The 17,791-nt window shown below is 35.8% G+C and overlaps 4 protein-coding genes across 5 annotated transcripts; 3 read left to right on the plus strand and 1 right to left on the minus strand.

Annotated features, from left to right (window-relative positions):
* The first annotated feature begins 1,178 nt into the window (after nucleotides 1-1,178).
* On the plus strand, nucleotides 1,179-7,194 carry LOC102624165 (nodulation receptor kinase-like). 2 transcript variants are annotated; one of them, XM_006466295.4, is made up of 14 exons: nucleotides 1,179-1,607; nucleotides 2,080-2,602; nucleotides 2,696-3,174; nucleotides 3,252-3,402; nucleotides 3,569-3,640; nucleotides 3,920-3,991; nucleotides 4,084-4,155; nucleotides 4,249-4,421; nucleotides 5,070-5,293; nucleotides 5,571-5,697; nucleotides 5,772-5,840; nucleotides 5,984-6,173; nucleotides 6,382-6,514; nucleotides 6,605-7,194. In XM_006466295.4, exons 1-14 carry the CDS (start codon nucleotides 1,511-1,513, stop codon nucleotides 6,950-6,952), a joined length of 2,730 nt encoding a protein of 909 aa, XP_006466358.2. In that variant the 5' UTR covers nucleotides 1,179-1,510; the 3' UTR covers nucleotides 6,953-7,194. The 2 variants fall into 2 exon arrangements, with proteins under 2 accessions (XP_006466358.2, XP_006466357.2); XM_006466294.4 differs by having other exon boundaries at nucleotides 1,180-1,607; nucleotides 2,690-3,174.
* Nucleotides 7,195-8,467: 1,273 nt separating this feature from the next.
* LOC102623875 (protein BRICK 1) lies at nucleotides 8,468-9,726 on the minus strand. The gene is made up of 2 exons (XM_006466293.4): nucleotides 9,439-9,726; nucleotides 8,468-8,940 (listed from the first exon to the last, which is right to left on the minus strand). Exons 1-2 carry the CDS (start codon nucleotides 9,569-9,571, stop codon nucleotides 8,816-8,818), a joined length of 258 nt encoding a protein of 85 aa, XP_006466356.1. The 5' UTR covers nucleotides 9,572-9,726; the 3' UTR covers nucleotides 8,468-8,815.
* A 422-nt stretch (nucleotides 9,727-10,148) lies between these two features.
* Nucleotides 10,149-13,566, plus strand: LOC102623582 (peroxisome biogenesis factor 10). The gene is made up of 10 exons (XM_006466292.4): nucleotides 10,149-10,556; nucleotides 10,648-10,737; nucleotides 10,870-10,964; nucleotides 11,060-11,267; nucleotides 11,399-11,468; nucleotides 11,556-11,634; nucleotides 11,855-11,988; nucleotides 12,439-12,533; nucleotides 12,942-13,033; nucleotides 13,117-13,566. Exons 1-10 carry the CDS (start codon nucleotides 10,395-10,397, stop codon nucleotides 13,217-13,219), a joined length of 1,128 nt encoding a protein of 375 aa, XP_006466355.2. The 5' UTR covers nucleotides 10,149-10,394; the 3' UTR covers nucleotides 13,220-13,566.
* A 512-nt stretch (nucleotides 13,567-14,078) lies between these two features.
* LOC102623282 (40S ribosomal protein S3-3) lies at nucleotides 14,079-16,497 on the plus strand. The gene is made up of 6 exons (XM_006466291.3): nucleotides 14,079-14,247; nucleotides 14,538-14,685; nucleotides 14,860-15,031; nucleotides 15,660-15,714; nucleotides 15,802-15,933; nucleotides 16,082-16,497. Exons 1-6 carry the CDS (start codon nucleotides 14,218-14,220, stop codon nucleotides 16,241-16,243), a joined length of 699 nt encoding a protein of 232 aa, XP_006466354.1. The 5' UTR covers nucleotides 14,079-14,217; the 3' UTR covers nucleotides 16,244-16,497.
* Nucleotides 16,498-17,791: the final 1,294 nt, after the last annotated feature.

Below are 17,791 nucleotides of genomic sequence, written 5' to 3' on the forward strand. Positions count from 1 at the left end.
AACACATAGCTTCCAATCTCTTGCCACCTCCGCTAATGGGAATTACAACTCATATCATTTGTCTGTAAATGGTAGTGGACATTGACACTTCCAATATTGGGCATTATAACATACGTAAATAATTAACTTAAACATACGCGTGTGTGTAGGATTAGTTTCTTGTAATTAATTTTAATCTAAATTTTGCAGAACAGTTACAAACAATTTGCATGAGTTTTAAATTTTGGCTCGAAAGTTTTAGGCGATGATGTTGTCAACTGTATACTAATTATGAAATTAAAAATCATTTTTATACATTTTATTTTGATATGTGTTACTAGGTTTGATGATTACGTATATAGTGGTATATTGACTTGATGGAGATCATTTCGCTTAAGATCTTTCTGTAAGTACTCTCAATGGAGTATGTTATTCATCCTTGATGATGGCGAATAATCTAATCACGATCATATATACTTCATCTCTCCATTTGAGAAAGCTTGTTGTTCGTAATCAATTATAGTCAAACTCCAGCCTCACAATCGTCACTTTCTTTGAAATTAATGGGACAAATCGTGATCTTTGCCCCGGCCTATAATAAAAATTACATGATGTACTGGCAAAAATTGTTAAATTATTTGGCATTACTCCTCAAAAGATCTAAGAAGTAATTATTAATTATATTTACCTATGCGATCTATGAGTATGCAACTGATGAAGGTGATTAGTGATTGCTTCTGATTAATCCCTTTTCAACTTCTTGAAAAATTAACATAAATAACTGCAGAAAAGTGGGCTGCCGGTCGCTGGGAACAAACGTTAAATTCGAGTTATATTTATAGAAATTTTTACTTTCTATCAAATCATGTTTCACTGTATTCATTAAACTTATTTAACCTGTAATTTATATGATACATGCAACTTGGAGTCTTGTTTATTAACGTGACCAAACATGGATAAATTTGAATAAAACTTATGAATTGGAGTATTACTAAGAGAAGCTAAAAGCCATATTCATGATGTTGCATGCATGGTAACTGACAAGAAGAAAGACGAAAGTGGTCGAGGATGAAGGGTTGCTCCGCCTTAATATTTTAAGTTTTTTTATAACACTGATGCTGACTACTTTCCACTACCGAAACATAAATTAATAACACTATTAATAGCAATATTTTAATTAACATGTAAATTGATTATCAACTTTTTTGTATTATTCTAATTCCAACGTCGCTCTCTCATCTTCCCACACTATACGCTCCGGTAATTTCCTAGCTTTTGCAAGTCAAACTCAAGTTTTCAAACAAAAACTTTCTGTTTTCTTCAAAAATTTCTGGCATTTGTGATGCTCTTTAGTCGCCGTGGGTCCAAGATTAATGATTCATCCATAAGGGCTCCTAGATAGCCTAGTAATTATTGATCAATATCTTCAAGAGTTATTGGATATTTGATACAAGAATATTGCATTTGCATGCTGGTTTGATTATGAGTTTAATAACTCAATGGGGCGGCGTGTGCCTTTTAAGATGAGTTGATGATGGAGAGATTGGAGGATTGGATTGTAAGACGTGTTGACTGTTTTGTAATCATTTGCTTCATCGTACTAATACGATCTACTTGTGCACAAAAAGGTCAGTATATGAGCTTACTTCGTTCACAAGAATTCAGATGGACAGCTGACTAAATTTCTTTGATAATTTTGTTTTTTTTGTTCCTTTTCATTAATTTTAGTTCAGTTCAATTTTATGCAATTTGATCCAAAGATTTATGTTGCTTGAATTTAATTTTAAGTCCCACGTCAGTAGCTTAATTAGGTGGAGGCAGAATGATCCTTCTCATTCATTAGCTAAACAATTTCGCGTAAAACATTTAACAGATCCACTGGAAAAGTGATGATTAAAAATGGAAATCTTATATGCTGGGATGTGAAACCATAATTAAGAATAACTTTATATTTGTTCATGTTGGACGCGATCTTTACATACTTACTCAGGGAATCAATAATATGATGGGATCTTTAAGGGCTAATATTGCTTCAAAGTCATTATTAGTGTACGTGCTGACTTAAGATTTTTATTCTTTTAAATGTAAAATTGTTGGCAGATTTTGTGAGCATAGCATGCTGTGCCGATTCGGATTTTATTGGAAAATATCCCCCTGTAAATTGGAAACCGGACGACGCCTGGTTCCCTGATAAAAAAGATTGCCGCGCCATTACAAGGCCGGCTGTGAACAATAAATTTTATGATAGAGTTCTAGATTTTGGCATTGATTCAGGAAAAAGATGTTATAACTTGTCAACAATTAAGGGTCAAGACTATTTGATACGAGGCACATTCCTTAATGGTGACAATGTGGAGACACCTTTGATTTCATCCTTTAATGTTCTGGTTGGTGTCACACCGCTAAGTTTGGTGAATTCGACAGAGGACTCCGTGGTAGAGGGAATTTTTAAGGCTGCTAATGATTACATTGATTTCTGCTTAGACAAGAAGGACGGTGACCCTTACATTTCAGGGCTTGAAGTAAGGCCCCTAAATGATACAGAGTATCTACCTGGGCAATCTGCTAATGTTTTGAAATTGGTTGGTAGATATGATCTGGGGAGAAGTGACAATGAGTTAAGGTAAGGTATCTGCTTAATTTCCTTACAAGGCCCAAGGAAATGCAATTTACACTCAAATTGACATGTCTATTACTTGATATTTGGCAGTTTCAGGTACCCTGATGATCCATTTGACAGAATTTGGATACCAAAATTAAGTCCTGAACCAACAACTTTCAGTACATCATTCACTACCAACATTTCCGACAACAATGCTAAAGTGACAGTGCCTCTCCAGGTTCTACAAACTGCTTTAACTGACCCGAACAGACTGACGTTCCTGCACACTGACCTTGATTCAGGGGATTACAACTACACTCTGATTCTCTACTTTCTTGAACTCAATGACTCTGTCAAGTCTTCAGGGCAAAGGGTGTTTGATATTCTTATAAACAATGGGAGGAAGAAGGAGAAATTTGACATTTTGGTTCAAGGGTCCAACTATGCAAAGCTTGCTCTGAATGTCACTGCAAATGGGTCTCTCAACTTGACCTTAGTTAATGTCATCAATGGGTCTGTGTTTGGACCCATTTGTAACGCTTATGAAATCTTGCAGGTGCGGCAATGGGTTCAAGAGACTAACCAAGCAGATGGTAATCTCCAATACTTGCTTCCCGCACACAATCTTTATTAGGTGTCATTTTCTTTCTCTGACTTCGTTTTTTTTCAGTGAATGTGATAAGGAAGGTGAGGGATGAGTTGAAGAAATATAACAAAGAGAATAGAGTGTTGGAGAGTTGGTCAGGAGACCCTTGCCGTCCTAGTACATGGCAAGGTGTTTTCTGCAATACAAGAAATGGTTCCATTGCCATCACTGGGCTGTAAGTTCTTTTCTTTAATTCATCTTCTGGAGATTTTGGAAGTTGGGTTCACTGTGAATATGACGTGCTTATTTTTATCTTGTGAACTTACGTGGGTGATTCCAAATTTTTCTACTGTATGTACCTGTTTAAATACTAATCTGTATGGCTCATTATTATCTTGCAGGGATCTTTCTTCAGGTCAAATTCAAGGGATACTTCCTCTTGGTGTCACTGGGCTGACCCACCTAGAGAAATTGTATGATTTGAGTTTTAAATTCTATCTGTACATTAGTCATGTCAGGATTTTGTATATCCTACTTTACGGAGATTTCCTCTTATGGATCTTTTAGCTGTAGTCTCATGTTACATTGACTATTTATCAATATTTTGCTCCTCTTATGGATCTTTTAGCTGTTAGTCTCATGTTACATTGACTATTTATCAATATTTTGCATCTTCCACTTAGATTATAGAGCAATCTGCAAGTAGTTTGGCATATGATTCATCATTTGATTGATTTACACTTGATTATCAGGGATTTGAGTCACAATAATCTTGAGGGAAGGCTTCCAGACTCTCTTTTCTTGCTTCCTCATTTGAAAACATTGTGAGTTGTTTAATACATATTGTGTTCTCATAAATAAAGTAGTAATATGAAAGCTGGGTCTTGGTTGGTACTTACAGACTTGCTTCTTTCAGATACTTTGGGTGCAATCCTCATTTGGATAAAGATCTTCCTTCCACCTTTAATGGCTCAAGGCTAACCACAGAGTATGAACTCTACTTCTTATGTCTAAAAGTTGGATATGAAAAGGGGGAACAAGAGAAAAAATAAAACTGATTTATTCTTCATCTATTTTTCAGCCGGGGATTTTGTGGCAGTGAAAAATCAACACATAAAGGAATTCTCATAGGCATTGCTGTATGTGGAACCTTCCTATTTACCGTTGCAGTCGGGATCTTTGTAGTTTGCTTTTACAAAAGAAAATCTATTGCCGGGGGAAAATTAGAAGGGAAAGGATACCCGATGACAAAGAGTGAGTAATTCGATCACCTTTTTGTTCAATGAAATCCGACATATCTGGTTAGGATGTAGGCAAAACTAAATGCATTTTCAATTTCAAATTTAGAAGCTAAAACAAGATTTTCTCATCTGCTACAATCTTTGATTTTTCCTCTGCTCTATGGATTTTTAATATCAGAAAATTGTGGTTTCTACTTATGTAATTTATAAATCAGAGACGCTAGTGTTTGATAGTTTCATGAGTTTGCGGACACGATTTAAATTAAAAGAATGAATGAACATATCATCTATACTGAACGTTCTGTTGCCAAAATTAATTCCACCGCTTCAGGTGCACAAGTACATGTAAAAAAAGTGCCGAAACATGGATCTCAACATGTTTTTAAGTCTCATTTTGTAATGGGTGCATGAAAGAAAAGAATTTTATTTCCATTGAGACGACTAGAATAGATCAAAGTATATACTGTCACTCAGCCAGAAATGAGAAGCTCTTTTTCACTCAGTCACAAGGATCATTGTATCTGTGGAAATTTATGGAAGTCTATATTTGCTCAAAATGTGATCACTGTCCAGTTTGGCGTTCAGTAGATTCAATTATTTATCTCGTGCATATTCTGATTTGCGAAGTAGCATTCTGATGAAGATTCTCTATATAATGCAGATTTAGTATTCTCAATAGACAGCATGGATGATCCTGTGAAGCCAATGCCTGTACAGATATTTAGTCTGCAGTATTTAGAAGCTGCAACCCAGCAGTATAAAACATTGATTGGTGAAGGAGGCTTTGGATCAGTGTACCGGGGGACTTTACCTGATGGTCAAGAAGTGGCAGTGAAGGTCCGGTCATCCACGTCAACCCAGGGAACTCGAGAATTTGAAAATGAGGTGAATTAGTCTTTCCTTAGAGCTGTGCTTATTAGACTTTTCCATGCTGCAATGCATATCAACATTCACTGCCTAATCGACACCCCAAATTTCTCTTGGCTCATGGAGCTGACCTGTTATAAATTATCCCTCATCCTCCTATATTTACCACTTGTACATTCTAAATTATATTGCATTGTATTTATTTTCAATGAAATTCTGATTCATTCTCTCTTTTTATATGGTTTTGACTTGAATATATCCCTTCTGACGACTCTTTATTAATCTTATCCTACAGTTAAATTTTCTCTCAGCTATTCGGCATGAGAACCTGGTGCCTCTTCTTGGTTATTGTTGTGAAAATGACCAACAAATCCTTGTATATCCTTTCATGTCCAATGGCTCTCTACAGGATCGCCTTTATGGTAATTTTCATCGAAAGCCTATTCGGTTGATTTCTTTTGTTCTTCATCACTTGCTGATAACAGATTCTTTACAGGGGAAGCATCAACAAGGAAAACTCTGGACTGGCCAACTAGACTTTCCATTGCCCTAGGGGCTGCTCGAGGTAAGTGATATTCTAATTGATCGTCGACCAAAAACAAGATGCATATGAAAATAACTTGACGTATAAAATCATTTCGTTGATCCACATTTTGCTGATCCCAAAATTGAGAAAACCAGACGTTTATGAGTGTTTTCATTGTTCAGGTTTGATGTATCTTCACACATTTGCTGGAAGAAGTGTCATACATAGGGATGTAAAATCAAGCAATATCCTTTTGGATCACAGCATGTGTGCCAAAGTGGCAGACTTTGGTTTCTCAAAATATGCTCCTCAAGAAGGGGACAGCGGTTTTTCTCTGGAAGTAAGAGGAACAGCTGGATATCTGGATCCAGAGTAAGCATTGATAATTTCTTAGAATGATATAAACATTTAACACCATGCTCAATTTCTTTAATCACTGTGGAATGGGGGGGGGGGGGGGGGGGGGTTTTTTTTTTTTTCAATGCAACTAAATACGTGCCAATGAAATGTCATCACTGCCCAGCTAGTTTATTTGCTTGTTTCTCGTATCATCTGCCTAACATATGCGAATGCTACTCAGGTATTATTCAACCCAGCATTTATCTGCCAAAAGTGATGTCTTTAGCTTTGGGGTAGTTCTACTTGAAATTATCAGCGGCCGAGAGCCTCTAAACACTCGCAGACCGCGTAATGAGTGGAGTTTGGTTGAGTGGGTATGTGTTTGTAAAAACGAATTGTCTTGTAATTTTTGTCTTCCTTTGTTGCGTAGATGAAATAATCTAACAAATGGGATATAAATGCAGGCGAAACCCTTCATAAGGGAGTCAAGGATTGATGAAATAGTGGATCCCAGCATAAAGGGAGGGTACCATGCGGAGGCAATGTGGAGAATGGTGGAGGTGGCACTGGCATGTATTGAGCCCTTCTCGGCTTATCGGCCAAGCATGGTTGACATTGTCCGTGAGCTTGAAGATGCTTTTATCATAGAGAACAATGCATCTGAATACATGAAGTCCATAGACAGCATAGGAGGATACAGCATAGGCGGATCAGCTCGTTACTCCAGGAGAATTGTTATACCGCCTACTCCTACTGCAACTGAATCATCACTTGTTAACTCACAAACCATCGTTCCTCCTGAGCCTAGATAAGCATAAGCTGATGGGCGGAAAACATAAACACCAATTTGCAAATTATCAGTTTAATCATGTCATATGATCAATGATTAGAGAAAATGAGGAAACTTCCCCGGTGCTTTTTCTTGTGGGAAACCTAGGCTGTGTACCCTTGCTCTATTCATTTTTAGGTTCACAGAATCTACTTTTTGCAAATATAAATATACTTTTGATGGATATTAATTAGTACGGGGAGTGGTTTTTTTGTCCACGGTTAATCCAGCTTGGTCACAATTTAAGCAGAGTTCAACCTGGAAGCCTTCGCTCTGAACGACAATTTCTCTAATCATGGAGTTCTACTCCAGAACTAAATCAAATGAATTCGCTTAACCATTTCTTTTTCATAGTGAGACTGAGATGCTACCCGGACAATCTAGCTTGAGATATAAATTCTACAATAATATTGGAACTTACTAAACTGCAGGCCATTGCTAATAATTATTTTTAAATTATTTAAAATGATGCATCTCTTGGTGAAAAGAGGATTAAGAGGCAATTATTAGTAGCCGTTAAAGTGCTTGTAGGTGCTCTTCATTGATTTAATGTTTACTTTCAATTTTTCGCCATCTTCATCAGTACTCAATATTTGCTGCCAAGAACTGCTCTCGAGTATTTAGGGGTGCATACATAATACATGAGCCTAGGCTAGGAACTTGTCATTCATTCAAGAAGGCAGAGAAAGCTAGGTGGAACAGAACTCACTAACGCAGCAGGTTGGTCTCTAAAATTCTACAGCTTGAGCAAAACTTTGCACTGGCCAATACTAATAAAAAATTTCATACTGTATTAACAGTGCCATTCACTCTCAGGATTATGTTGAGGATTAGGAATCCAGTGACATCACATTGATTGACAAACTAAACAAGCAAAACTTTCCGCTTCATAATGGGGAAAACATCCATAAAAGCTAAGTACAATTTGCCTGAAAGTAGAGCAAACACCAATCATCAATCAACATAAGTTATCACCTCTAGCTGTTCATCTCACAAAGATTCTCATATCTCATCTTTCTAAAACATCCATTTCTTCTATACAAGAAATAGTAAAACCTCAACTGAGGGAATTCACACAATAGAACTACTTCCAGCATCCCAGAATGATTATTTTTACATGACGACACTAAAAAAAAAAAAAATGGATTGCTTGACAGTCCTGAAACAACATACCCCTATTGTCAGTACAACTAAGACTAAGACACTGATCTTGGATTGACGAAAGATGGAATGAGAAGATTGATTTGGTGATAGATGAATTTACTAAGAGATACAGTTGGCACCAAGTAACAACAAGATGAGAGGTTAGCTACTTAAAACTACTAGCATGTCTGGCAATCACCAACGGGAGCATTGAGGAAAGTATGGCTCTTGTTAAAGGAGTTAAAAGCAACAAGCGCCAAAAAAATGCATTATGACATTGGCAACTAATCATGCACTCGGCAACTATCAAATATCAAAAGAGAGAACAATATTAGGAAGAACACCATACATAAGATTCACAAAGAGAATACATGACAAGGATTTATTAAGTACACTATTATACATCTCAAAAGTAAGGATCCACATGCCATTTAAATTTAGTAGGTGATACTCTCGTGGCATGTTCAAAGATCCAAAAAAATAGTTTGGAAACTCCAAACACATAGCATATGGCAATAAATTTGTAATACATGCAAAAAATTGGTTACATAGATAAGAAAAGTTTCTACTACTGAATTTACGCAAAATACAAGTATTCTCTATTGGAATACAAGATATCAAGACCAAGAAACCCATTCACATCACAGATATCAAAGTGCTTACATGAAAGGTAGTTTTCTAAAATCCCAGGATCTAGAAAATATTAAGTAGTGAAAAGATGTGGGTTGGCTGATGCAGTTCCCACTTGGACTTCGAGCAGTTCTAAACGACGTTCTAATGTATCTAGCTTCTCATTCAACAACGCCAATTTGCTCTTTGTTGTAGCCTCTAAATTAGCATCAAACAATGGTCCAATAAGTAAAAGTCAAATCAAACTCACTTTAACACATGCACAAAATCAAATACCGCCTTGAAGATCAAATGAGAACAGACAGAGTAACTTCCAAAGTGACTCAAATTACAACTCAAAGTTACTCAATGTGGATTTAATGAGCGAACAAACTTTATATGTTGCTTCATGTAAGTAAATTAGATTCCAGTAATGTGCAGAAACATGCAAGAACATTACAAGCTTAAGTTGTGCCTCAACATTTCTGAAAACGTAAATCAATGGTCAAAATTTCAGATTTTTTTTTTCCAATCGACATCTAGCCCTAATCTTGATAAAACAAATTTAATTATTAAGGGCATAAATTTTGTAACCATCTGATCTGAATACGAAATGGATATTAAGAAGTTTCAAACGGTCCACTATTATCTCAAACGATCGGCTCATAGTAGTTATATTTATATGAAGATGAAAAGAAGAAGAATGGAAATAAATACCAAACTGGACAAGGAATTCGAAGAGGCGGCGAACGTTGAGAGAAATGTGAGAGATAAACTCGCGATTTTCCCAATCAGCTTGAACAGCTATTCCTACATTCACTGCGTTTGTTATTCCTCCAGCTCTCGCCATTCTCAATTCCTTTGTCTGATTTTTTTTGTTTTTGGGGTCAAGGCGGCAGTTTATTTTCCGGTTGGGCTAAGCTTATTTTTCTTTTAGCTTTACTTTAATCAGACAAATCTTTCATTTCAAGGCAAGCTCTCGTTATTACGCACCAACGCAATTTCTGTTCGTCTCATGCCGAGGGTCATTCTCTTTTAACATTATATGTACCATTATGTAATTTTCAAATTATCATCTAAAATTAAAAAAAAATTATACTATATAAAATAATTGAGTTATTATAATTAAACAATTCATAAATTTTTTATATATTACATTATATATATAATATAGTGCAACCCTATACCTGAACTTTACTTTCATTTCAGATGAATTTCATTCACCTATTTTTTTTACCTTAAAAATCAATTTTCATGCGCAATCCCTGGAGTTTATCCTAATATCAGTGATACTCTCTATCTTTTGAAATTAACTTCTGATATTCTGATGTCTAATTTTGTCAAAATCCTTGTATTGCTTTAAATTTTTTCTTCCTCTTTTAATAATGAAATTTTTTAAATTGGATAATATTAATAAATTGGATGTCGCTTAAAAAATAAAAAGTTCATGCCTTCGACGATTTGCTTATCAGTATATACTAAAATGGAAATCACCACACACCTCCCCTAAAGTTTTGGAAAATATCTCTAAACTGCATGTTTCTTTTAATATCTTGTTTTTACTTTTATTGTTTTGGAATCCAGAAAGGAACGGCGTCGTAGCTCTCTGGGTAGTAATTGATATCCGCTCATCTGAATCATCAACGATCAGAAACGCGACGCACCAGCGAGAGATGGGTTCAGGCGAGACACGGCGGTTTCCACCGGCGGCTCAGCCAGAAATAATGAGAGCTGCCGAGAAAGACGAGCAGTACGCCTCTTTCATCTACGATGCCTGCCGCGACGCCTTTCGCCAACTCTTCGGTACAAGAGTTGCTGTAGCTTATCAGAGTGAGGTTAGAGTCAGTTAGCTCCTAGCTCTCCGTTTTCCGAAACCCCCCCAATTTGACAGTCAATCGCTATCCTTGGTTGTGAAATTTAATGCAGACAAAACTGGTCGGGCAGATGCTGTACTATGTATTAACAACAGGTTCCGGACAGCAAACACTGGGAGAGGAATACTGCGACATTACTCAGGTTTCAATCGGTTTAGTTTCTGTTCAAAATTCAGCTTGTAGTCCTTCTGTTTGAATTTTTTTTTTTAAATTAAGCATGGTTAGTTTAAAGCAGTTTATAAGGATAGAAATTAGTTGACAGTTGTTTTGTTAGGTTGTAGGTCCTCAAAGACTCCCTCCAACGCCAGCAAGGCGTGCTCTTTTTATTGTATACCAGACAGCAGTTCCTTACATAGCTGAAAGAATCAGGTTTAGAATTGTCCTTAGTTTTTCGCTTTTGTTGTTTATATCAATTCCTTTGTACTCTATTTTATTAATAAATGGGTGACTCGGCCATTCTTTAGCTCTAGAGTAGCTTCACGTGGGATTGCTCTTGCTGAATCTCAGTCAGATGAATTTGATAGATACAATGCTGCAGGGAGCAGTCGAGATCAATCTTTAGAGACGATAGAATCTCCATCTTCTTCTGCACCTCGTGTTTATTCTGCAGTATCAAGGTTGAAAGAAAAATTAAATGGACTTCGGTTATATGTGATTCGAAGATGGCCTATGGTATTACCGAAACTCTAAATATTACGCTCATGACAGCATAATAATATGATTGCGCTCCCCTGGTAATTTGCTATATGAACACCTTGTGTAATACATTCTTACTTGAGAGTTCTCTACTGTTGAATGTTTAGGTGCTTCCTATAGTACGTGAGTTTTTGCAGTTGGTTCTCCGTGCCAACCTCATGTTCTTCTACTTTGAAGGTGATTTTTGAGGTTCAAATATAGCAGTGCCATTTAGATTAGGTATTGAATGGAAACTGTATTCACATTTCTTTTTTTTTTTCTCAGGACTATATTATCATATATCAAAACGCACGGCTGGTATTCGTTATGTATTCATTGGAAAGCCAACAAATCAAAGGCCTAGGTAAGTGATTCTTCTTGCCTGTTCTATTGCAATGCTCCAAAGGACTTGTAGGGTTGCTGTTGTTAAATCTGTTTGTTGTTTGTGTGTGTGTGTCCGTGTGCTCATGTGTTTTCATTATTTGCCTAATTGGCAGTTAAATTTGCATCAGCACCCGGTATTCCAAGCAAATGTTAAATATTTATGCAAAGTATTTCAACTTGTTTATTGCCTTCTGGTGCAGATATCAAATATTAGGCGTGTTCCTTTTGATTCAGCTTTGTATAATTGCTGCTGAAGGTCTACGCCGCAGCAATTTATCTTCTATTGCAAGTTCAGTTCATCACACATCTCTAGGGTTTCAACAAGCATCAACAGGTTTTTACTTTTGAATTCATATTTGATACTGCTTATAATTTCTTTAGAAGTGACCTGATAAAGTGAGCCATCTTCAACAAAGAAAGTCTACTTTAATTCGTGCATCATATGCTAGATGTTCTCTTGTTCATTTGAATTTTCAAATTAAGCAAATCTGCTAAGTTGCATGCAGAATAAACTGGACAAATTGCAAAACGTCTGTGCATTCACCAACTTGAGAATTTGGGTTGATAGAATTTGGATTGTCAACTTGTTTGAATTTCAATATGAATGAAGCACCTGAGATAGCCAACAACAAAACAACAAAATGAGCAATATAATCTCATTTTGATAGTAGGAATATTTTATGAGGATCTGTCAGATTGAGGCTACATGGAGAGATTTTCCTGTGTTATGTGACTGATTGATTACCCATGATTTATTAAAACTGCTTTCTTTGCCACTATGTAGGGCGAGGTTTGCCTGTCTTAAATGAAGAAGGCAGTTTGATACCATCGGAGAGTGACAAGGGAGGTTGGGTCCTAGATTCCACATCAACTTCAGAGGTGTGTCTCAAGTGTACTAATTTAATAATGCAGTAATGTAATTTATATTCTGGTTTGCTTTTCAAGTTGTCAGGATAATAATGCAAATGGGCATAGTTTACATCATTAACCTGTAACACGGGGAAATGCTTTTCCTTGTTACCAAAAGACCTTCGGATCCCTGGGCATATTATATGGATGATTGCTGTTGGTGCTTTAGACCATCCACTATGTTATTTTTTGGTTATGCAGGCTTTGTCAAACAAAGCTAAATGATGCCAAAACCTGCTTTTGCAGCATGAAAAGATAAATCCACTTTGCTCAGTGTATAAATTTCCTACTTGTGCAGTGGGGCTCACAGTTTATCATGTTCATCTCATTTGTGAATGAGGCAGAATAATTTTGTAGCTTTTATTTTGTGTCTGTCAGTCTCAAGCTGCACCTGGAGTCAGTAAATGCACACTCTGTCTGAGCAATCGCCAAGATCCAACAGCTACTCCTTGTGGTCATGTATTCTGCTGGTAGTCTCTTGATATTCTTTTATTTTTAGGCACTGAACTGCACCAATCTCTTTAGTTTTACTTACAGAATGCTCTATTTGCAGGAACTGCATCATGGAATGGTGCAATGAAAAGCCTGAATGCCCTCTCTGCCGTGCTCCCATTACTCACTCTAGCCTAGTCTGTTTGTATCACTCAGACTTCTAACACGTGATTATAGTGAAGTGCAGTTTTTGATAAAACAAGAAGGAGAGAACAAATAAATTAAAGGCTGCCAACTGATTTGCATGTTTGCGCATGTAAAGTTGGAAATTCTGAATACAAATGACCGAGGTGTTTATATAGTTGCAGTAGCTTGTGGTGTTACACGAGTACTTTTTACATGACCTGAGAAATTGAGTTGTTTTTCCGTGTAATATCTGATATCATGGGGGAATACTTGCACAAAGATGGCTTCAAAGCAATGCTTGGCTTCCTTGTGGATTTATTTTTGTATCGAAACCGCAGTGTAATTGTATTTTACTTGCAATAATAATATTGGTTCGTGGACATGATATGATACAAATTTTGTATGTACTGTATTTTTGATTCCTGAATGGGATGATGGAATTCACAATTCAAAATCAGTAAATGACAATTCTATTTATGATGGAAGCGCTACTAGTCTTCTAAATATACATATTATTTTTCTCTTAACAATTGATACGGTAATATAATATGACTGCCATGTGACTTCAGTTATTTGTTTTAGTTTAATAAAATTATAGGGGTGCGCACTAAAAGTAAAGGGGTGGGCACTTCTCAAAGCCTAAATGAGTTATTGAATTTTTTAACCTCCCACTTTCTTTAATCTTTAGAATTCCCAAAAAAAATATAATTGAAAATTACTTTGTGAATCCTTTGAGTCACATTATTTATTTTTATAAAAGAATTTTAATTTGTAATGTATTTTAATCCTCTATTTTCAATGTTTCAAAAAAATAAACAATTTTCTAATTGTAGCCTTCAGCGTGGCCGTGGGGCCGTCCAATAATAGATAAATTTACTTTTTTTTTTGCCCTTTATTTTCAAAAACATATAACATTTATAACATACTGGGATATAAGCAGGCGAGTATATATTTTCGCAAACATTAGGGTTTACGGACTAAAGAGTGAGAGACTCCCAAAGCGGCGAAGCAGCAGCGGTGTTGGATTCTGAGAAACATGGCTACTCAGATTAGCAAGAAGCGGAAAGTCAGTTCCCTCTTTTTTTCTCCGGTTGTTTTGGTTCCTTTCATAATAATCTAACCAAAAAAGTTGTATGAATATCAGTTCATTTTTCTTTAGTCTGATCTGGCTGTTTCTGCGTCTATAATTTTTTTTTTGACCAAATTTTTTGTTCACAATGAAATTGAAATATTATGCGACTTGGATCTCCTATTTTGTTGAACATCATTTTCTCTTTTGTTAATTTCGATGGTCTTGTTGATCTAAACAATTTGCCAAGCGATTATGATTTACTTCGAATCGTGTTTTGGGGCCAGTTTGTTGCCGACGGTGTCTTCTTTGCGGAGCTTAATGAAGTTCTGACCCGAGAGCTTGCGGAAGATGGATACTCTGGTGTCGAAGTTAGGGTTACACCTGTGCGCACTGAGATCATCATTAGGGCCACTCGCACTCAGAATGTTCTCGGTAAAATTCTCATTATTACTTTTAGAGTTTTAAGAAATGGATTCGAATTGTTAATACTTAGCTTTGATTAAAAATGTTTAGATGTGGCATTCATAGCTCCATTGAACTTTCTTAATTTTTTGTATTCTCATCAACGGAGTGGAGATTTTAATGTGAAAATATTCTTTATGTTAGGTGAGAAGGGAAGAAGGATTAGGGAGCTTACTTCTGTTGTTCAGAAACGATTCAAGTTTCCAGAGAATAGTGTGGAGCTATATGCTGAGAAAGTTAACAATAGGGGTCTCTGTGCCATTGCTCAGGCTGAGTCTCTGCGATACAAGCTTCTTGGAGGTCTCGCTGTTCGAAGGTAGATATTAATCATATCGCAAATTTTGAGTAACAAGGCTTTAAGGAGTTATGGATTGATGGTAGATTACTACTGAGATAGAATTGTGTTGGTGTCTTTTCTTTTGAATCTTCTTACATCTCTTTATCTCTCTTTTGCTTTTTCGGTTATGTGGATTGCTACACATGCAAGCTTAAACTTTCTACATGTTTTCTCTTTATCCAATATGGTACACTGTTTTTGTACTCTGGTATGAATTTTTACTTGTTGAAGTCGTCTTTACAGCGAGTTGGTTAACACAGATACCTTCCTCGTGTCGGAGGATGACTATAAAATTTCATCTATTCCCTGAAAAACCAAGGAATGATGGTGTTATTCCTTGCGAAAACGGATTGGATGGTAAATTTAATGGTTGCCTTTCTTTTGTTCCAATGTTAGAATGAGAAGCCATAATGATATAAAACTGTGTTAGGAGATGTTAATCCTTGCTGTATGGCTGTTTGCATGAGTTGTTTGCTATCAATGTATGCTTTAAAGTTCTTGGAATTAGTGAGGTTTTGGAGAAAATTGTTTGTTGAGCATATTTAATCTTTTACTTATTTTTCAATTTTTTCCTGGTATGACAACTTGTGATTTCATCATCATATAGGGCATGCTATGGTGTGCTGAGATTTATCATGGAGAGTGGTGCCAAGGGATGTGAGGTATGCCTGTACTTATTCACCCTTTACATGTTTATTTGCGTAGATGAGTTTTCGATTTCAAAGTTTAATTTTCTTGTATCATCTAAGGTTATTGTGAGTGGAAAGCTCCGGGCTCAACGTGCGAAGTCCATGAAATTTAAAGATGGGTACATGATATCCTCAGGTCAACCTGTGAATGAATACATCGACTCAGCTGTAAGACATGTTCTTCTTAGACAGGTCAGTTTAATTTTTGTGATGTTAATTTCTGTGCCGGTTATTGTGCTTGAGCGGTAACGGCGATTACTATGGTTTGTTTTTGCTATACTTGCATTTCAAAGTACAAATGCATTAGCAATCTTATTATTTGCACTTAAAATGGAGACAGGGTGTGCTTGGTATCAAGGTGAAGATCATGCTTGAATGGGATCAAAAGGGCAAGCAAGGGCCAACAACACCTTTGCCTGATCTGGTTACCATCCACCCTCTGAAGGAAGAAGTGTATGTTGCACCAGCGACGGCAACCAGTATTGAGCTTCCAGTAGCATAAACCGTGAGTTGAGTTGTGTCCAATGTCTGATGTAATGATTTAGTAATAGCTTTATGTTTTCTTTTTTCTTTTAATTATCTATGGAGGAGCAAGAGAATACTACTGGGTACTGTGCATGATGTTGTCTTGTCTACAATTTTGGTTATTAGAATATTTGGTTTCAGTTTTGTTCGTTTACTTGAGTGAAGCTTTGTTAAAATCTTATGCGTAAGCTTCTTTGCTATTTAAGCAGATGTGTTAGCTTTCCTTGTCTATTTGAGTTTTCCACATGTTTTTAAGATGGTAGGACATTGATCTTTGAGAATTTCTTTAATATTTGGCTGACTTGGAAAATTCTAATGTGTTTGATAGTTTCAGTTTTCTGCGTTCTTAATTAAGGAAATTTAATAAAACTGTTTAAAAATCGCTTACCAAGTGACTTCATTTTAGTCAAACAAGCTTGATATAGCATAATCTGAAATTTTGGATCTTGTCACGAAAATCAATCGTAAGAAACATTCTCTCAAAATGTGAGTAAAGTCTGAAATACCCTCAATGAATGCATCAAATTCACTCAACTTCACTATCTTTATATTTCTTTCACCCACATCTCTTCTTACCGCTGGAATTCTCTCTAAATCTCTTAAAATTTCTCATAATTTCTTACACAAATACAATTTTGTATTTTTTTCTTTAACCTCTACCCTTTCTTTAACTGAAAGGAGGTGCATTGCTTATTAAACAACTCAATAAGATATGTTAATGTTAAGTTTTTTAATTTTTAAGAAAATTTAGAAAATTTCCTCACATTATAATGTTTTATTTTCAATCATTTTCACAATTTTTTTCTTATATGTAGAAATATATGCAATGTAGGTTGTTTAATTATTTTTTCAGCAATATAATTTATTTATGGCGAAAATGTTTCGCATTGTAAATTCCTTTTGATATCGTGTACGTCATGTAGTCAGTTATGTAGGTCGTGTAAGCCATGTAGGTCGTGTAAGTAATATAGTCGTGTAGGTCGTGTAAGTCGTGTAAGTAATATAGTCGTGTAGGTCGTGTGGTTACTTATATATGAAATTTGATATTATTATTTTTATTGTATCATCAGATATGATTTTGGTACATGCGCCTATTCTCTTCAATTGGGAATAGATTGAGCAAAATGATGAGTATAAGTTCAAAGATTCCAAGGCTAAAAGGATAATGATACTACGATCAACAACGTATGCTGAATTGGTGGAGAAGATAGTTGCATTATGAAAGAACTTAATTTTTCAACTAAAATTTGTTGCATTATGAAATAACTTAATTTTTCTAGATTTCAATTTATGTATCGTGTTAATATTGATTTATCCTCCTTTTCAATAAAGGGAAATCAAGCTTAATTGATTTCATTTGAAAAGCTTTTTTGTTTAATCAGTTTATAAGTACTAGTTATGGGCAAGCATGTAAACATTTCTTAGTAACAGTTAAATATATGGTATTTTATATGGTATAATTTGTACTCACAGTTAATTAGGTTCATAAATTGCAGGAAGTCAACTAAATTTGCACATCGGACAG

Source organism: Citrus sinensis, chromosome 7, assembly GCF_022201045.2.
Source record: "Citrus sinensis cultivar Valencia sweet orange chromosome 7, DVS_A1.0, whole genome shotgun sequence".
NCBI classification, from domain to species: domain Eukaryota; kingdom Viridiplantae; phylum Streptophyta; class Magnoliopsida; order Sapindales; family Rutaceae; genus Citrus; species Citrus sinensis.